This window comes from Phacochoerus africanus, chromosome 5 (genome assembly GCF_016906955.1).
Source record: "Phacochoerus africanus isolate WHEZ1 chromosome 5, ROS_Pafr_v1, whole genome shotgun sequence".
Classification (NCBI taxonomy): Eukaryota; Metazoa; Chordata; class Mammalia; order Artiodactyla; family Suidae; genus Phacochoerus; species Phacochoerus africanus.
Genome location: NC_062548.1, coordinates 18,488,690 through 18,509,191, shown reverse-complemented (window position 1 = coordinate 18,509,191; position 20,502 = coordinate 18,488,690). Strand labels below are relative to the sequence as shown.

The 20,502-nt window shown below is 52.5% G+C and overlaps 1 protein-coding gene and 1 long non-coding RNA gene across 2 annotated transcripts; one reads left to right on the top strand and one right to left on the bottom strand.

Moving 5' to 3' along the window:
- Positions 1–6,113: 6,113 nt before the first annotated feature.
- LOC125127269 (uncharacterized) lies at positions 6,114–8,399 on the bottom strand. The gene is made up of 2 exons (XR_007134904.1): positions 8,268–8,399; positions 6,114–6,429 (listed from the first exon to the last, which is right to left on the bottom strand). It is a non-coding gene; the product is annotated as an uncharacterized LOC125127269 (long non-coding RNA).
- A 216-nt stretch (positions 8,400–8,615) lies between these two features.
- On the top strand, positions 8,616–17,185 carry STX4 (syntaxin 4). Its single transcript, XM_047780011.1, has 11 exons — positions 8,616–8,757; positions 8,946–9,047; positions 9,160–9,259; positions 9,396–9,470; positions 10,210–10,280; positions 13,187–13,295; positions 13,367–13,443; positions 14,938–15,075; positions 16,539–16,649; positions 16,749–16,847; positions 16,943–17,185. The coding sequence occupies exons 1-10, from the start codon at positions 8,728–8,730 to the stop codon at positions 16,827–16,829; spliced, it is 894 nt and encodes a 297-aa protein (XP_047635967.1). The 5' UTR covers positions 8,616–8,727; the 3' UTR covers positions 16,830–16,847; positions 16,943–17,185.
- The last annotated feature ends 3,317 nt before the right edge of the window (positions 17,186–20,502 follow it).

Here is a 20,502-nt window from a genome sequence, read left to right as displayed (position 1 = left end):
CTGAAGCGCGGGGGAGGGGGGCGGAGGGAGGTAAGGAGGAAGGGAGGGAGGGGGGAACCGGGAGGGGGCGGAGAGCAGGGGGCATGCGCAGCGCCCGGGGCTGGGGGCGCCTGGGGGTTGTAGTCCGGGGAGGGGGGGACCCAGGAGGGAGGGGGACTGAAGAGGCCTAGAGGGGGTGGGGAAGGGCAGAGCCAGAGAAGCAGGGAGAGATGCGACGGAGGAGATGCGGCTGGAGGCACAGAGATGCTGGTCGGGGGTGGGGGTGGGGGTGGCGGCGGAGTGGCAGAAAGAAGGGGAAAGGGAATGAATTAAGGGAATAACCTGGGGAGACGTGCCGTGGATCCCTTTACACCAGGAGATACAGATAGATTTTATATTTTGTGTTGGGGAGGATCTGTGGGAGTCTGTGCACGACCACCCCTGTGTGTGCGTCCCTGCGGGAGGCTCTTTGGACACTAGAAATAGCAAGAGTGACCCTCTAGGTGGCTTTTGTGATGCAAGGAATCGGCCAAGCCTAGCTGAGAAGGACATGGGGCTTATTATTTATTTTTTTTGCACAGCCTTCCCTACGCTAAATGTGCAGGTCCCTGGACAGCGTGGGTCTCAGAGCTCTGCTTGTCTCCCTCCAGGGACGGGGTGTTCACCACCTCCAGAGACCTCCTGGCTTATCTTTAGATGGCTCTGTCAAAACAAAATATGTCCTTATGGAGAGGAAGGTTCTGGTACCCCGGAGGGTCCAAGTATCCTGGGTCCCTCTCCTTAAAGTCCATCTCTCCCTGTTCTTGGCCTTTGAATCTGCTTTTGCCAAGTTCCCCAGGGACCGCCTCTATACCAAATCCATCGGCCACTCGCCAGGCCTTATCCTCCGCTGATTTTTCAGCCAAATGTGACCTCTCTTCTTCCCTCCTAGGCTCCCACCTGCCTCCTGCCTCCCATCCCTTCCCCTGCCACACTCTTGTTTCCCAGCCTCTTTCCTGACCTGCCCTTTCTTCCACGTCCCCTCAGAGTCAGGATTCCCTGAGCCTCCTCCCAGGTCCAACTCCTTTCTTTGCCCTCTCACCTTCCCAGGTTCGGGCCCCCCTACCTGCCTGTAATATCTGCCTCTCTACCTGCAAGCTGGGTCCTGCTCCTCAAGAGCAGCACCTACTATGTGCCTGAGCACCGAGCTGAGTGCCAAGAACCGAGACCAGAGGTGCAATCGGAGATGACGGGTGAACGAGGCCACAGCTTTGACACTGACCACCAAGACTGTGGTGGCCTCAAAGTGCCCCTTCCTGTGCTCGCCAGCAGAGCTGGCATCTCTGTCTACCCAGTCAAAGCAGACAGAAAGCTATCCTTGGCTCCCTCCTCCATCCAAATGATGCTGCTGTGTTCTGAGCATCCACCAAGGCCAAGGCTTCTCTGAGTAGCCCCCATAATCCTCCCAAGCTCAGAGCTGCTGCTGCTGCTGCATCCCCAGTGTCCAGATCAGGAAGCAGGCTTGAAATGGTTACTTCCCAGTCAGTCAAGGGATGCTGGGGCTCTTGCCAGCACCTTTTGATGACAAAGCCCATTCTTGCATTTTTTTTTTTTTCTGTCCTTTTCTAGGGCCCCACCTGAGGCATATGGAAGTTCCTGGGCTCGAATCGGAGCTGCAGCTGCTGGCTTACGGCACAGCCACAGCCATGCTGGATCCGAGCCACATCTGCAGCCTACACCACAGCTTGCGGCAATGCTGTTGTTCTTGTTGTTGTTTTGTTTTGTTTGTTTTTGGATAAATACCCCACTCTTGTAAAAGCACAATGTTCTAGCTCCTCCCCGCAACTGCCAAATCCAGAGCTGTCTCCTGGGGCCCCTCCATCCCACCACGTCTGCTCAGTCTAGGCCCTCACTGGCTTTCACCTTGGCCATCCGAACAGCATCCTTTCTGGTCTTCCCGCCTGCAGCCCTTTTCCTTCTGGGGCCAGTTTTCTCCCCAGATGCTCCTGTGATTGCCCCACAAACAGTTGAGATAATCGCCACGTCCACAAAGTCCTTCCCCCGCAGACTCCTGAAGTGCAGTCAGCCGCTGCTCTGGTTTCAGCCTCATCACTTCGTCTCTCCCCCGACTGTCCTGTCCCGTGGACCCCAGGCCTTAACTGTGCCAAGGAGTCATGAACCCCAAACACCTTGGAGGCTTTCACTATGTCATTTCCTTGGCTCGGGATGCTGTTTCGCCCCCTCCTTTGATAGTCAGGTGTCTCCTTCAAGGCTCATTCAAGCCTCTCCCAGAAGTCCAGGCAGGGAGCCTCACTAGGGGTGGGCTGAGTCCACCTGCGCACTAGACCAGCCCACGCCTCCTTTCTGCTTCTCCCCAGCAACTGACTTGAGGTGAGGCGCGAAGTAGATGTTCGCTAAAAATCTAAATGCAGGAGGTCCCGTCATGGCTCAGCGGTAATGAACCTGACTAGCATTCCCTGAGGACGAGGGGTCGGTCCCTGGCCTCGCTCAGTGGGTTAAGGATCCAGCATTGCTGTGAGCTGTGGTGTAGGTCGCAGACACGGCTTGGATCTGGCGTTGCTGTGGCTGTGGCGTAGGCCAGCAGCTCCAGATCTGATGAGATCTCTAGCCTGGGAAAAAAAAAAGAAAAAAAAAATCTGAATGCAAAGATGAATGAATGAATGGCCCATTCCGTCACACCTTTGCCCAGGCATAAAGACAAAATAAGGGATTGGTGGCGGGGTGGGGGATGCTGCCCATGGCATGTTGAAGTTTCCTGCGCAGGGATCGAACTTGCACCACAGCACTAACCAGAGCCACAGTAGTGGATCTATAACCCACTGAGCCACCAGGGAACTCCAAGCCAGGGATTCTTTTCTTTTTTTTTTAGGGCCATGTCTGTGGCATATGGAAGTTCCCAGGCTAGGGATCAAAATGAAGTTGCAGCTTTCAGCCTACGCCATAGCCACAGCAACACCAGATCCTTAATCCACTGAGCAATGCCAGGGATCCAACCCACATCCTCACAGACACTATGTCGGGTTCTTAATCCTTTGAGCCACAACAGGAACTCCAAGACAGGGATTTTTGAAATTGAAATATAATTAATGTACAGTATTATGTAAGTTACGGGTGTACACTATAGTGATTCACAATTTTGTTGTTGTTGTTGTCTAGGGCCACACCTGCAGCATATGCAAGTTCCCAGGCTAGGGGTCCAATTGGACCTGTAGCCACCGGCCTACACCACAGCCACAGCAACGGCAGATCCTAGCCTCGTCTGTGACCTACACCACAGCTCACAGCAATGCCAGATCCTAAACCCACTGAGCGAGGCCAGGGATTGAATCCCCAACCTCATGGTTCCTAATTGGATTCGGTTCCGCTGTGCCACAATGGGAACTCCTGATTCACAATTTTTAAAAGTTATACTCCATTTATACTTATTATAAAATATTGGCTAGATCTCCTGTGTTGTACAATATATCCTCGTAGCTTATTTGTTTTGTTTTTTTTTTTTTGGCTGTACTCATGGCATGCAGAAGTTCCCCAGCCAGGGATCAAACCCATGCCACAGCTGTCACAACATCAGGTCCTTAACCTGCTGAGCCACCAGGGAACTCCCGAGTTTGTTACATTTTTTAGATTCCACATATAAGTGATATGATACAGTATTTGTCTTTCTCTGTCTGACTTACTTCACTATTACTTTCCAAGTCTATTCATGTTGTTGTAAATGACAAAATTTCATTCTTTTTATGGCTAATATTCCATTGTGTAATATACCACATCTTCTTAATCCATTCATCTGTGGATGGACACTTAGGTTGCTTCCGTATCTTGGCAATTGTAAATAATGTTGCTGTGAACATGGAGGTGCCTATAACTTTCTGCATTAGCGTTTTTTTTTTTTTTTTTTTTTCAGATATACGCCCAGGAGGGGAACTGCTGTGTCATATGGTAGTTCCATTTTTAGTTTTCTGAGAAAACATACTTTTTTCCACAGTGTCAACACCAATTTACATTCCTACCAATGGTGTATGAGGGTTCCCTTTTCTCCACATTTTCACCAACATTTGTTTGTTTCTTTTTTTTTCTTTTTCTTTTTTGCTTTTTAGGGCCACACCAGCAGCATATGGAGGTTCCCAGGCTAGGGGTTGAATCAGAGCTGTTGCTGCTGGCCTACGCTACAGTCACAACACCACCAGATCTGAGCCACATCTTTGACCTACACTACAGCTCGTGGCCTCACTGAGTGAGGCCAGGGATCGAACACGCAACCTCATGGTTCCTCGTCGGATTTGTTTCCGCTGCGCCAGGACGGGAACTCCCTCATGTGGTTTTGATAATGGCCATTCTGACAGATGTGAGGCGATATCTCACTGTGGTTTTGATTTGCATTTCCTTGATGATTAGTGATATTGAGCATCTTTTCATGTGTCTGTTGGCCATCTGCATGTCCTCGTTGGAAAAGTGCCTCTTTGGGTTTTCAAGGCCTTGTTTTGTCCATTGCTGGTTCTCCAGTGGCATTATGGCATCTGGCACACAGTAGGTGCTCAATAAATATTTAAATGAATGAATGTGTCAAAGATGCACGACTGAAATCTGGCTGTTCCTCTAAGGACAAGACACGGGCACATGTGATGTGGTAACAAAGATAATCCCTCTCCCAGATCGGGGGAGGCAATGAACCTTGTTTGGGACACGTTGACTTTCAGACACTCGTGGGACCTCCCAGAGCAGCAACATGGAATCCCAGGCAGAGACACTGGGGCTGCTGACATCCTCAGAGTGACAGCCACCATCATCGTTATATAAGAGCACAACACTTAAATAGCACGTATTCAGTACTGGACACTGTTCTTTTTACCTTAGACATATCATCTCATTGAATCCTTACAGCAACCCTATGAGATCGGTACTATTGTGGTTCCCATTTTTCACACGAGGAAACTGAGGCATAGAGAGGTTAAGTATTTGGCCTCACAGAGTTTTATGGCAGGTGAATGAGCTGCAATTCCTGCACAGGTCATCCAGCCCCAGTGTTGGTAGGAAGGGGACCTGCCGAAGGAGGGGGCAGGACAAGCTGCCGAGTGCCAAAATCAAGTAGAGTTTGAGTTCCTGTTGTGGCTTAGTGGGTTAAGATCCCGATTAGTATCCATGAGGATGCGGGTTCAATCCCTGGCCTAGCTCAGGGGGTTAAGGATCCGATGTTCTGTGAGCTGTGGTATAGGTCACAGGTATGGCTTGGACCCTGAATTGCTGTGGCTGTGGCTGTGGCCGGCAGGTACAGCTCCGAGTCAACACCTGGGAACTTCCATATGCAGAAGGTGTGGCCCTAAAAAGCAAAAAAAAAATCAAGTAAAGTGTGACTTTCACATAAACTGAAAGGAAAATACCCCCCAACACCCACACATTCAAGGCCCAATATTTTTTTTTTTGTCTTTTTGTCTTTTTAGGGCCACACCAGCGGCATATGGAGGTTCCCAGGCTAGGGGTCGAATCAGAGCTGTAGCTGCTGGCCTATACCACAGCCACAGCAACGCCAGATCCGAGCTTCATCTGAGACCTACACCACAGCTCATGGCAACACTGGAACTTTAGAGATGCCAGGGATGGAACCCACAACCTCACGGTTCCTAGTTGGATTCGTTTCCACTGCGCCATGCTGGGAACTCCAAGGACCAATATTCTTAATGCACACTTCAAGGCTGCTCAGAGGACCTGAGAGGAGTCAAAAAGGACCATGAAACAGAGAGAAAGGCTCAGTTCTGGAAAGCTCCATTCCCAGAACCATTCTTCCTGGATGGCCCCTGCTCCTCATCTCCTCCACACACCACTCCCCGAGGCTTTGAGCCCAGTCTCTGATGACCTCAAGTCACCGTCCCAAAGCCCTGCGGTCCCACCCAGAAGAGACCACAAATGAAAGGACAACCGTCATAATCCCGGGAAATTTAACAAAGGCACCAACAAATCCACACCATAAGGCGGAGAGAGGTAGGTGGGACTGGTGGGCCCAGAGAGACCTGGAACTCATAGTAATAAAAGCTTGCAGAGGGAGGAACCCTTACCAGTTTATAAGAACCTTTCATGTACTTCCTAACCTCCCCTGATATTGCTCAACTCTTAGCTTAGGCAAAACAGAAATGACCAGATCAAGTTGTCAAATGGAGATATTAAGTTCCAGAGAGGGGCAATAAATGTCTCAAGATCGCACACTGAACTAGGAGTTAGATGTCCGAAAGCCCTTCCAGTGTACCACGCAGAGAGACAGGGCCAGAGGGGTGCCAGGGAGGAGGGGCAGGGAGGCAGAGGCTGATGGGAAAGACCCAAGAGCAGACCTGCTCTTCCTCATGAGTTCCGGGGAACCCCAAGGGCGGGGTTTGGCCTCCTGAACCCTCCTTCTTCCCTCGGTTGATCAGGGTAGCACTGTCTTCACTTCTTCATTCCCAACCCTGGGTGAGCTGGATTCTAAAGGGAAGAGGAGAAGGATCAAAGCCTTTTACATAGAATGAGACAGCTAGCACTTTTGACAATTTCTAACCTCTGTCACTGAACTTCAGCGCAGGGAATGCCCATAAAGACTAGCTCTCCCCCCACCCCGCCACTGCCACCCATTGTAGAGATGGGAGACCAAGGCCCAGAGATAGGAAGTGACTTTCCAGGAGTTCCCGTCGTGGCTCAGTGGAAACGAATTCCACCAGGAACCGCGAGGTTGTGGGTTCCATCCCTGGCCTTGCTCAGTGGGTTAAGGATCTGGCATTGCTGTGAACTGTGGTGAAGATCACAGATGCGGCTCGGATCTGTCATTGCTGTGGCTCTGGCGTAGGCCAGTGGCTACAGCTCTGATTAGACCCCTAACCTGGGAACTTCCATATGTTTGGGTGTGGCCCTAAAAAGGACAAAAGACCAAAAAAAAGTAACTTTCCAGGAGTTCCTGCTGTGGCACAACAGGACCGACGGTGTCCCTGGTGAGCTCGATGCAGGTATGATCCCCAGCCCAGAGGAGTGGGTTAAGAATCTGGAGTTGCCACAGATGTGGCATAGGTTGAAACTGTGGCTTGGATCTGAACCCTGGCCCAGGAACTCCATATGCCATGGGGCAGCCAAAAAAGAAAAACAAAAGCGATTTTCCAGAAGTCCACAGCAACTCAGTCACAGAAATCTAGGTTTCCTTATCAGGGCTTAGTAGAGAAGGGCCTTTCCTTCCCTTGCTTGACCTTCATATAAGCTCCTCGGGGAGAGCCCTGGGATCCAGGAGTCCTAGATCAGTCCTAGCCATCCTGGCTACGGGGAGACCCAGTGGCCTTGGGGCCTCCTACAGAATGTAGATTTCAAAAAGCATAAGGCATTCTTCTCTGTTGGGCCGGGATGTACTTCTGGCCCTAGAAGAACATTCTGCTCATAATAAGTGCCTAATGAATATCCACTGAATGAATGAACCTCTAGAGGGTCAGGTTTTGGGAAGTGTCACGATGACAGCCTGAAGCCTGAAAGAGGACTAGGGAACCATACGCGTCATCTTCAGACATAGGAAAGGCTAAAGTTCTGTCCACAAATATTTACTGAGGGCCCACTAGGTGCTGGGATTCGGGTGAGAACCACACAATCATGCCTTCACCTCAAACAATCACAGGTCACAGTAATGCGGAATTGTTTCTTTTTTGTGTCCTCCAGAGGGTAAACCCTGGTGCAAGGTGGGGGCGAAGGGGTGTAGGTGATATGCTGCTCAACATAATGGACTCTTTTCTCAGCCTGAGCTGTCCTGAAATGGTCTCACTGCTCAGAAGGTGGAGAGTGCGGCGGGACTGCAGTGTTCAAGCCGGGCGCCAACCGCCCACCTGTCAGAAGCTGTGCCAGGAGTATGCGGGAGAAGAGCTTTCCGCCTCGGGTGAGGTCACTTCCCACCCCCAGATACTCTGCCTACAAGCCCTGCAACTCTCTGACGCTGGATCTTATTCTTTTCCGAATTTCAAGGTCTCATGATGTGGACAGCCCCAAATTCTAAGTCGTCAATCTGCCCACACCCCCGGACCCAAAAGGAATAAAGCCGAATTCAGCCAGGGTCCTACCACCCTCTGTCTCAAAAGATGTCTGGGGGTAGTCGGCGCCCCCTCCCGACTTGTGGGAGCCGGGGTGCCGAGGACGTCGTGGGGAGCTAGGTGTCCCGGAGACCGAGTTGACAGAGAGGAGACACGTGACAGAGCATCACGTTCTAAGGTCCAAGAGGCTGGGACCGGGCCGGTCACGTGACGCGGGGGGGGGGCGCCATGGGGTGATGTGAGATGCTGGGTCCCTAGATTACGTACCAATGACGCATTTCCACCTCTTTTGGCAACTAGATTTCCGTTGGAAGATGTGATAGTTCCGGCAAAGGGGGCGGGTTCTCACGTCCTGGCAATTTTGCTTCCGTTCGGGGAGCTGGCGCTTCCGACCTCCGCCTTTCCCTAGGGCGGGGAAGGGACGCGGTGCGGTGCGCATGCTCCAGTCATCCCAGAGGGGGCGGGGCTGAAGCTACGGGAGCGGGAGGGGGGTAAGAAAAGGGAGTTCCAACCTGTGGAAACTTGGGGGTCCCCGAGGTCGGCTCCTTGTCCTCGACGGTGGATGGTGTCAGGGACAGAGCCTCTGGCGGCTCGTGGGGAGCGGTTAGGGGTCCACAGGGTGAGGGCAGAGAGAAGTGTCAGAGAGTGAGTGGGGTACAGGAGTTCCAAACTTAGAATCTCGAGGCCCTCTGGGCTCCCGCGCCGGGGAGAGGGAGCTCGGGCCGCCATGCGGGACAGGACCCACGAACTGAGACAGGTGAGAAGTCCGGCGCAGCGGGGTTGGGACAGGAGGACGGGGTAGGGTCTAGTTGGAATGTAGGACTCCTGGTCTTCGGGGCAGGGCAGGGAGGGGTAGCTGTGGGATTGGAAGACCCGGAAGCCCGTGAATCCCGCGGGGCGAAAGCAACAGCAAGGAAGTGATGCCAATGACCCCGGCCTTGTCAGGGGGATGACAGCTCTGACGATGAGGACAAGGAGAGGGTCGCGCTGGTGGTACACCCGGGCACGGCACGGCTGGGCAGCCCAGACGATGAGTTCTTCCAGAAGGTAAGAGGCTGGGGTCTCGGTCTGGATTCATGAGGGGGCTGGAGGACCCGAGGTGCAGAGCGGTCTGGAGGACTCCCATATCTGCTTCAGCCCTTTCGGTCATCCTCCCCAGGTCCGGACAATTCGGCAGACTATTGTCAAGCTGGAGAATAAGGTCCGAGAGTTGGAGAAGCAGCAGGTCACCATCCTGGCCACGCCCCTTCCCGAGGAGAGTGAGTGAAATCCCGAGTGCAGAACGCATGCTCAGCCAGAGGGATTGTGGGGATGGTAGTTCCATGCAGGTGGTGGCCAGGGAGATTTGTTGAGGTAGGGGCCGTGCTTTGGGCATCATGGCTTTTTCTTGTTCAGGCATGAAGCAGGACCTGCAGAACCTGCGTGACGAGATCAAACAGCTGGGGAGGGACATCCGCGCAGAGCTCAAGGGTGAGCATCTAGGAACTCAGATAGATACTTTGCTCTGATCCTGCCCAGTGCCTGATATATCCGGGAGTGTGTGACCCAGAGAGGCCAGTGATATATAACCAGACCACACAGCAGGCCTGTGTCTCGAATCTCCATCTCCTGGCTTCCAGTCCAAAGTTCTTTCCACAGCGCAGGCCTGCCTCTCAGGTTCCCTTATTTACAATGAAACCATTTACATTTCACCCTTGACCAAGGTGGAGATTAGCGTGGCCACTGGCCCGCCCCCAGTCATAATCTGCAAACAATTCATGGTCCGCCCACCATATCCCAGGTTCTTCGTGGGTGAATTCAACAAAACGTGGAATGTGCAGTGGTGTATTATGCATTTATTTTCTAAAAATCCAGGTATAAGTGGATCCACACAGTTCAAACCCATGCTGTGCTAGGATCAATTGTGCTCCTACAATTCCTCCTGCCTAGGGTGCATCCTTGGTGCAAACAGATGACAGTTTTGTTTGGAGGACTTTGCATACCTGTGGGAATTCTCTGGTATACTTATTTGCAAAGGAAAGTATACTTTCACCTGTCAGAGCCTCAGAATATCATTTTATGATCAATTCTATTTCCCCCAAAACATCCTATGGAGATTAACACCTCTCTATTGTATGGCCAGGCAGCTGGGGTCCTAAGTCCCCAAATGAATTTCAGAAGCCACAGGTCAAACCCTTCCCTCTGCCAATACCCTTATATCTTCCCACAGCCATAGAGCCCCAGAAGGAGGAAGCTGATGAGAATTATAACTCGGTCAACACAAGAATGAGAAAAACCCAGGTGGGTTCATTATTCCCAGAACTAGGACATTTCAACAAGTGTTTTCTAGATAAATAGCTGGCAGATGTAAGAAGGAAGGGTGCCTAGAGATCCTTGGGTCCAGCCTGATGATGTTCCAAATGGGGAAACTGAGGCTCCGAGAGAAAAAGGACTCACTTAAGGTCAAGAACCCAGGTCTCCTAACTTCCAGTCCATTATAACATCCTGCCTGCTTCTTCTCCACTCAATGAGAAGTTGCTGACATCCCAAACATGCTCTGGGCTCAGCTGTAGGAGATACACTTTCTAGAAGCCAAGAGGGGGAGTTAAGCTTGAATAGATGATAAAGACATTACTCAGGAAGGACTTGGCAGCTAATGGCTCTGCCCAGGGAAGAAGAGGGCCCAGTCAAATGACTGGGAGGTTCCCTGCCCATGTGACAGGGACATCTTCTGCTCCAGAGGCCAAAATCAAGAAGTCAGGAAGAGAAGAAGTTCCTGTCATGGTGCAGTGGAAATGACTCCGACTGGGAACCATGAGGTTGTGGGTTTGATCCCTGGCCTTGCTCAGTGGGTTAAGGATCCGGTGTTCTCATGAGCTGTGGTATAGGTCACAGACGCGGCTCAGATCTGGCGTTGCTGTGGCTGTGGTGTAGGCTGCAGCTGTAGCTCCGATTAGAACCCTAGCCTGGGAACCTCCATGTGCTGCGGGTGCAGCCCTAAAAAGCCAAAAAAAAAAAAAAAGAAGTTAGGAAGAGGAACTTCTGGGGGTGGGGTATGGGGGGAAGGTCACTGAGTCACCATCTTTGTAAGGAGAGTTGAGGTCTGACCAGCCTCCTCTTGGTGCCCAGTGGGGAGGAGTTTTGCATACTTAGAGCTCAGAGTTGGAATAGGTGGTCCCAGAGCTCAGCAAAGACCCCAGATTGAAGACGAAACAGTTTGGGCATCTTGAAAGGGTGCAGCTGAAGCCGGGAGAGCAGCTGTGTCTCTGAGGAAATCCAAGGAATGAGCACATTTTATTTTTTTATTTTTGTGTCTTTTTAGAGCCACACCCACAGCATGTGGAAGTTCCCAGACTAGGGGTCAAATCAGAGCTATAGCTACCATCCTACACCACAACCACAGCAACCCCAGAGCCATGCCGTGTCTTTGACCTATACCACAGCTCACAGCAATGCCAGCTCTTTAACCCAGTGAGCAAGGCCAGGGATCAAACCCACGTCCTCATGGATACTAGGCGGGTTCTTAACCATTGAGCCACAACAGGAACTCCAGGTATGAGCACATTTTATTTTTATTTATTTATTTATTTTGTCTTTTTGCCTTTTCTAGGGCTGCTTCCCACGGCATATGGAGGTTCCCAGGCTAGGGGTCTAATCGGAGCTGTAGCCACCGGCCTACACCACAGCCACAGCAATGTGGGAAATGAGCCACATCTGCAACCTATACCACAGCTCATGGCAATGCTGGATCCTTAACCCACTGAGCAAGGCCAGGGACTGAACCCGCAACCTCATGGTTCCTTGTCGGATTCGTTAACCACTGCGCCACGATGGGAACTCCAAGCACATTTTAGACACTGAGGAATGGACAAGGTGAGAGGGCGTTTCAGGGAGAGGTTATGGTGGTCACTGGTGTGAGAGGCTGGAGTGGACCTGTGAAGTCTGGGCAATCACTGGACCTCCAGGTATACCTGGCCCACCTCTAGTCTAAGCTGTGAGGCTGGTGTTCAGCAAGCATTCAACACCTATTTGTTAAGGGTCTACTGTGTGAGGGCCTTTTCTAGCTGTTTGTGAACCAAAGACCCCAATCCTCGCGGAGCTTACATTCTGGTAGGAGAGAGAAGCACCATAATAAATTAGGAAGTTATTTCAGAACATAGGGTGGGTTAAGGGACCAGAGCAGGAGAAGAGGGATTGAGAACACTGGGAGAAGGCAAGTAGCAATTGCAATAAGGCAGAGAAAACTCTGTTCACAAGGTGATATTGAGGGAGTTCCCCTTGTGGTTCAGCGGTAATGAACCCGACTAGTATTCATGAGGATGCAGTTCGATCCCTGGCCTCCCTTGGTGGATTAAAGACCTGTATTGTGGTGAGCTGGGGCTTAGATCCCACGTTGCTGTGGCTGTGGTGTAGGCTGGCAGCTGCAGCTCCAATTCAACCCCTAGCCTGGGAACTTCCATATGCCACGAGTGAAGCCCTAAAAATAAATAAATAAATAAATAAATAAATAAAAAGCAAAAAAGAAAATTGGAGTTCCTGTTGTGGCGCAGCGAAAACGAATCTGACTAGTAATCATGAGGTTGCAGGTTCAATCCCTGGCCTCGCTCAGTGGGTTAAGGATCCGCCTTGCCGTGAGCTGTGGTGTAGTTGGCAGGTGCAGCTCAGATCTTGTGTTGCTGTGGCTGTGCTATAGGCTGGCAACTGTGGCTCCAATTGGACCCCTAGACTGGGAAGCTCCATATGCCTTGGGTGCAGCCCTAAAAAGCACAAAAAGGAAGGGGCGGGGGGCGGCAAATAAATAAATAAATAAGAGGGCGACCTTGAAACACAGACTTAATTACCTTTGTGGGGCCTGAGCATTTTAGGCCCAAGGAGGGGCGAGTACAAAGGCCCGAGCTGGGGCTGTCCTTTGTTCGTGGAGGAGTAAGGAGCCCACTGTGGCTGGAGGGAAGGAGTGAGGAAACAGTGTTGGAAGGTGAGGTCAGACGGGAACCAGGGAGAGGGATGGGTCATATAGGGCCTCTCAGGCCCTTGGGGAGGGCTTTGACTTTCACCTTGAGGGACTGGAGGAGCCCATTCAAGGCGGTTAAGGCCACAGGCACCTGTAACAGCTCATGTTCTTTGCTCCCTGTACCCATGGGGATGCTGAGGCCCCGAGGGAGCAGGGATCCTCCCAGGGGTGCCCAGCTTCTCTTCTCCCTCCTTAGCATGGGGTCCTGTCCCAGCAATTCGTGGAGCTCATCAACAAGTGCAACTCCATGCAGTCCGAGTACCGGGAGAAGAACGTGGAGCGGATCCGGAGGCAGCTGAAGATCAGTGAGTTGCGGCGCCGGGCCTGCCGGGTCTGGTGACCTGACCAGCGCTGAGCCTGGCCTTTCCCTTCACAGCAAATGCTGGCATGGTGTCTGACGAGGAGCTGGAGCAGATGCTGGACAGCGGGCAGAGCGAGGTGTTTGTGTCCAACGTGAGTGGCCGGCCTCCTTCTGTCTGCTCTGAGTCCCGGCCCTTTTGCATGGAGGGAATCCTGAGGCCCAGAAGGGAATGAAGGAGCCTGCCTGGGATCACTCCTCAGGGCCCTGGCCCCGGTTCTAGGCCGGAGGGCTGCCCCAAGGCTCACCATGAACTTTGTTCTGTTTTTTTCTTAATTGGTATTTCCCCAATACAACTTTTTTTCCTGCTGTATAGCACGGTGACCTGGTTACACGTACATGTGCACATTCTATTTTCTCACATTATCAGGCTCCATCATAAGTGACTAGACATAGTTCCCAGTGCCACACAGCAGGATCTCATTACTAATCCATTCCAAAGGCAATAGTCTGAATCTATGCGCCCCAAGCGCCCCATCCACCCCACTTCCTCCCCCTCCCCCTCAGCAACCACAAGTCTGTTCTCCAAGTCCATGATTTTCTTTTCTGTGGAAAGGTTCATTTGTGCCATATATTAGCTTCCAGATATAAGTGATATCCTATGGTATTTGTCTTTCTCTTTCTGACTTACTTCACTCAGCATGAGAGTCTCTAGTTCCATCCATGTTGCTGCAAATGGCATTATTTCGTTCTCTTTTATGGCTGAGTAGTATTCCATTGTGTATATATACCGCATCTTCCTAATCCAATGATCTGTCAATGGACATTTGGGTTGTTTCCATGTCTTAGCGATTGTGAATAGTGCTGCAGTGTTTCGCAGGTGCATGTGTTTTTTCTAAGGAAAGTTTTGTCTGGATATATGCCCAAGAGTGGGATTGTGGGGTCATATGGTAGTTCTATGTATAGATATCTAAGGTACCTCCATACTGTTGTCCATAGTGGTTGTACCAGCTTCCATGCCCACCAACAGTGCAGGAGGGTTCCTTTTTCTCCACACCCCCTCCAGCATTTGTTATTTATGGACTTATTAATGATGGCCATTCTGACTGGTGCGAGGTGGTATCTCGTGGTAGGTTTGATTTGCATTTCTCTAATAATCAGGGACATTGAGCATTTTTTCATGTGCTTGTTGGCCATCTGTATATCTTCCTTGGAGAAATGTCTGTTCAGGTCTTTTGCCCATTTTTCCATTGGGTTGTTGGCTTCTTTGCGGTTGAGTTGTGTAAGTTGCTTATATGTTCTAGAGATTAAGCCCTTGTCAGTTGCATCATTTGAAGCTATTTTCTCCCATTCTGTAAGTTGTCTTTTTGTTTTCTTTTTGGTTTTCTTTGCTGTGCAAAAGCTTGTCAGTTTGATTAGGTCCCATTGGTTTATTTTTGCTTTTATTTCTGTTGCTTTGGGAGAAAATAGCCATAAGGTTGATGTCCGAGAATGTTTTGCCTATGTTCTCTTCCAGGAGTTTGATGGTGTCTTGTCTTATATTTAAGTCTTTAAGCCATTTTGAGTTTACTTTCATGCATCACCATGAACTTCTGAGCCTACACCTGGTTTCCCTGTGACCTCTCCCTCCACCCCTGTCCACTCTGCAGATACTGAAGGACACACAGGTGACTCGACAGGCTCTAAATGAGATTTCAGCCCGGCACAGCGAGATCCAGCAGCTCGAGCGCAGTATCCGTGAACTTCATGAGATCTTCACTTTTCTGGCTACGGAGGTGGAGATGCAGGTGGGCGCCCCAGGCAGCTGGCTGGGCTTGATCCTGCCCCCACATGTGAGACCTTGCTCAACCAGAACCCCTGCTGTGACTGTCCGCCCACCTCCACTCTTAGCCTCTCTCTGCGAGGCTTCTGTTCTCCTCCAGACTGGCCTGTACTTCCATCTTAGCTGCGCCTTCAAATTACGTCCTCCTCAGGAGTTCCCCCTGGGGCTTAGCGATAATGAACCCAGCTAGTATCCATGCGGATGTGGGTTCGATCCCTGGCCTCACTCCATGGGTCAAGGATCTGGCAATGCTGTGAGCTGTGGTGTAGGTTGCAGATGCGGCTCGGATCCTGCATCGCTTTGGCTGTGGCGTAGGCCGGCAACTACAGCTCCAGTTCAACCCCTAGCCTGGGAACTTCCATATGCTATGGGCGCAGCCCTAAAAAGAAAAAAAAAAAAAGAAAGAAAAGAAAAATCGTATCCTCCTTAACAGCTACCCAGATGGCCACTCTTCTATGCACTGCACCCCAGTCCTCAAACTTGAGCCCACCTCGGGCATGGCCCCAACTTTGGCTCCCCCTCCACTAACAGACTCCACCCTTATACCTATGAGAGCACCTGAGCTGCCCCCCAGAGGACCTGCCTCCCAGAACTTGCACAAGCATGGGGCGGGTGGTGGTGTTCTTCTCCCAGCCCTGGTCTATAAGAGAAGGGGCGCTTCCAGCCCCGTCCAGAAGGAGCTCTTACCCCGTGAGTGCTGGAGCCATTGCTCTTCCCAGGGAAGAGATTTTGCTCAGTAGGAGCACCAGGACCTGAAGGCTGGCGGTGCCGGGAGGAGGCAGGGATCAGGGAGCTTCACAGCAGCTGGGAGTCAGGCCTAGAACAGGTGCATTCAGACTGATTTGTGAGGGGACAGAAGCTTGCCCTCCGTGAAAAGATATGAGCCATTCAAGGCACTCAGCTCCCAGCCAGCCCTGCCAGTAGAGGCTATAGGTGGCAAGGGAGCAGGGCAGAAGGGACCACAAGGTAGAAGGGGGCTTGGAAGCCACCCTTTGGAGTGTGAACTTCGGCCAGATGTGGTCCTGCCTCCACTTTTGTTTTTTGTTTTGTCTTTTTAGGGCCGCACCCACGGCATATGGAAGTTCCCAGGCTAAGGGCTGAATCAGAGCTGCAGCTGCCAGCCTACACCACAGCCACAGCAACGCCAGATCTGAGCTGCATCTGTGACCTACACCACAGCTCACGGCAACGCCGGATCCTTAATCCACTGAGCGAGGCCAGGGATCGAACCTACATCCTCCGGGTACGAATCAGGTTCTTAACCCGCTGAGTCACAATGGGAACTCCTCCATGCCTTTGTTAGTGCCGTGTTTTCGGCCAGGAACGCCCTTCAGTCTTTTGGGGCTGTGGTGGGCAGACAGAGGAGCTGCTGGGCCTTCACCCCGAGTCCCTCCTACCTGCCTGAACCCTCCCTCCTCTTCTGAGCAGGGGGAGATGATCAACCGAATCGAGAAGAACATTCTGAGCTCAGCAGACTATGTGGAACGTGGGCAGGAACATGTCAAGGTGGCCCTGGAGAACCAGAAGAAGGCAAGGAAGGTGAGCGTCCTGCCACCCGCTCCCCTGCCCTGGGGGGGGGCCCTCTCCCCCCGCCCCCCGTGAGTTTCCCCGACCATCCCCCCTCCTCCTCTCCTACAGAAGAAAGTCTTTATCGCCATCTGTTTGTCCGTCACTCTCCTCATCCTGGTGGTCATCATTAGTGTCTCCATTCTGGTGTGACAGCATCATGGATTCTCGGTGAGATTCTGTGCCCCCCGCCCCCAGCCTGCCCCCTCCCTGCCCCCAGCCTCTCCTCCTCCCCTCAGACCCTCTTCTCCCTCCTTCCCTTGCAGGCGCTAAGAGCACCAGGGACCCAGGGGCTGCCTTCCCTCCCAGAAGCCAGGGGTGGGCAGGACAGAGCCTCCAGCCCGACCCCTTCCTCACACTGGCCAGAGGGGCAGACGGTTCTTCCAGGGCCGGCAGCCACTCATCCACGGGGCCTCCCCCCCTTGGGCCACCATGCCTGGGGGCAGGCCTGCCGTGTCCTCTTTGGCTGGGACCCGTGGTTTTGTAAGAAATTAAAAAAAAAAAAAGTTTGGAGACTCTCCTTTGCACATGTGTTGCTGAAAAGGCTGGTCCAGGGCCTCCAGGTCTCCACCGCCTTCCACCTCCTGGCCACCCTTGCGGACAGGCCCAGCCCAGGTAGCCTCAGATCAGACTGTCCTGGGCGCTGTGGCCATGCCAGCCTGCCACTGCCCTTCTACTCTCCCATGAGAACAGGTGGGGCCAGGAGGGGGTAACACCCACATCAACCCACTGTCCTTGGGGAAAGACCCCGTGACCACCTAACCCCACGGCAGCGAGGCTGGGCCAGGCCAGGCTGGACACGGGTGAGCTGAGTGTGTGTGTGTGGCATCTGTGGGCGCTGCTGAGGCCAAGAAGAAGAGGCACTGTGACAAATAATCGCCTCTGTTAATTTATTTTTTTTTTTTGCCATTTCTAGGGCCACTCCCACGGCATATGGAGGTTCCCAGGCTAGGGGTCTAATTGGAGCTGTAGCTGCCAGTCTACACCACACCACAGCAACGCAGGATCCGAGCCGCGTCTGCCACCTATACCACTGCTCACGGCAACACCAGATCCTTAACCCACTGAGCGAGGCCAGGGATCGAACTTGCAACCTCATGGTTCCTAGTTGGATTTGTTATCCACTGAGCCACGTCGGGAACTCCTTTTTTTTTTTTGTCTTACTTTTTTTTCTTTTCTTTTTAGGGCTGCACCTGAAGCACATCGAAGTTCTCAGGCTAGGGGTTGAATCGGAGCTGCAGCTGCTGGCCTACGCCACAGCCATGGCAATGCCCGATCTTTAACCCACTGAATGAGGCCAGGGATTGAACCACATCCTCGTGGATATACTAGTCAGGTTTGTTACTACTGAGCTACACTGGGAACATGGCTGTTGGCAAGGAGGGCCTGTCTCCGAGGTGGTGATATTTGAGTGTGGTGCTTAATGAGGAGGGGAAGAATCAGAGAAGAGGTTGCCAGGCAGAGGGTTCAGGAGGCCAGGCCCTGCGCCCAGAAAAAGCATTGCTTTTTAGATAGAAGTTCAGGCTAATGAGCCATCCACCCTGGATCAGCTCACCTTTTTTCCCAGGGGTCTTGTGGCTGAAGAGGATAGAGGAGGCAGGGGAGCCTGATCCCAGGTTTCCATAACTCACCTGAGCTCCGGACTTTAAATTTCAAAGAGTTCCAGGTGCCCTGCCTAGTTCTGGAGCTGGATGTGCTGCCAGTCTTCAGACCCCTGGTTTCTGGAAGCTGGCTTCTGGCTCCTAAGCCTGGTAGTGGTAGGGCGGCGCCTGACCCCGACCAAAGTCTGGGGGCCGGGTTCCAGCCGCCCAGTCCCATCCCACTTTCGATCCCACAGGTCGCCGCTGCTTCTCCTGGCTGCCCAGCGCGCATCGGGCCGCAATATCGCTTGCATCGGGTACACACGTGGGTGCCAGGCTGATGAGAGTCCAGGAAGGGCTGGCCACGTGCTGTCTTTGGTGCAGACTGGGACCCAGCCCCTGGACTCGGGTTGGAGGAGGGGCGAGAGAGAGAGACGAGGAAGGGAGAGAAGAGAGGGGAGAGGGAGAGAGGGGAGAGAGGGAGGGAGGAGGGAGAGGGGAGGGGAGAGAGAGAGAGAGTCGCAGGGGCGCGCCGCCACTAGGCTGGCTCAGCCTCCATTCGCGGCTGGGCGCCCGCCTACAGCGCCTCCCTGTGGATGTGTTGCACCGTTGCATGGTGCCTGTGCGAAGTCCGAGGGTACACTGTACGGGGCGGGGCGTGCCAGAGGGGGTGTTGGTGACCCGGTCGCCACCCGGAAAATGATTGGCCAGTGGACCTAAATGTTGTTCCTGAAGAGCATCAGGATTGGTCCTTAGGGCGTCCTGAAGGAGTGAGCACCCCGTATTAAACAGCAATTAGAGGACGCTGATGTGGGCGGGGCCTCAGAGCCTCTGCACAGACGCACCGGAATGCGATTGGATCGCAGAGCGCCAGGGCCTTGATCAAAACTCCAAGAGGCGGGAGGCGGCCAGCGGTGAGAGCAGGTCACGGGTAGGGAGTCAGGACCTCGCGTGAGAAGGCAGGGCGGGCTCCTGCTCCTTCGCTGCCTGAAAAGTCTGGGAGGGTACCCACGCCTTCGTCCTGCCTGAGATAATTTGTCCTGTGCACAGAGGAAACTAGACGCCTGTAGGAAGGAGCCCCTCATTCTCAGCAACGTGCAAACAATCTGGATGTCCACCCAATGGTGAAACTGCCAGACCGGATGGATCCTGCGATGATGGAGGATTCAGACACCAGGCCTCTGGGCTTCTCTGATTCTCCATCTCTTCCCCTGAGACCGGCTTCTTCAGTGGAATTCTATCCTGTTGGTCGCCTTGATCCACCCCCTCACCTTTTTGCCTTCAGAATCAAACTACGCAATCCGTGACACCTACTGGGATCTGATAGAGACTGTCAGACCGAGGCGGAAACTATGCCACATCTATGCAGCTGGGTGTCTGTGTGCAGGATGTGCCTTTGCTTGGCAGTGCTGGACAGCGCCACCCCTGAAAGGCTGCTTACCTGTCTCACCCAAGACGCTGTCCAGAACCTCCTGCAAGAGGTGGCTAGATGGCCAAGTGAGAGCACGTTTGCCAGGCTCAGTAATTTGAACTTTTCCCGTTTGTTGTAGAGACCATGGAAGGTTTTTAAACAGGTGAGTGGCAAGTTTGGAGCAGATTTAGCAGACGAGTGAACCTGTGCACTGGAGGTTTCTCAGGCTCCCTTGTGTACACCCCTTCCCTGTGGGAAACCCACCTGATTGAGAGGTAAGGATAGGTTTTGCACTGAAATCCTGTCTTGGCTGCTGCTCAGCCCAGCTTTCAGGGAACATGGTCTGTATTAGTTGTAGCTTTTCCAAAGCCATCTTGCATCACAACCTTTCAACTGTAGGCCTCTCCACTTATTCCCTCACCCACAGAATAGTTCCAGGTTCAGAATCCTAAGGAAAGGTGTTTGAGTTCCCACTGTGGCACAGCAGGCTAAGGGTCTGATGTTATCTCTGCAGCAGCATGAGTTCCAACCCCAGCCTGGGGACTTCCATATGCTGTGGGGTTTGCCAAAAAGCACTTGATTGGTCTAGGTCAGGGTACATTGACCTACCTATGAATCCTCTACCTTGAGTCAAGGTCTTACTCTTGGGAGTTCCCGTTGTGGCACAGAGGAAATGAATCCAACTAGGAACCATGAGGTTGTGGGTTCGATCCCTGGCCTTGCTCAGTGAGTTAAGGATCCGGCATTGCCTTGAGCTGTGGTGTAGGTTACAGACACAGCTTGGATCTGGCGTTGCTGTGGCTGTGGCCTAGACCCGCAGCTGTAGCTCCAATTA

Bases quoted from the DNA above. Each gene is read 5' to 3' on its own strand.
- STX4 (XM_047780011.1), top strand. From the start codon at position 8,728: ATGCGGGACAGGACCCACGAACTGAGACAG. The intron at 13,296-13,366 runs GTGAGTTGCGGC...TTCCCTTCACAG, and splicing joins CCGGAGGCAGCTGAAGATCA to CAAATGCTGGCATGGTGTCT. The intron at 13,444-14,937 runs GTGAGTGGCCGG...TCCACTCTGCAG, and splicing joins GCGAGGTGTTTGTGTCCAAC to ATACTGAAGGACACACAGGT.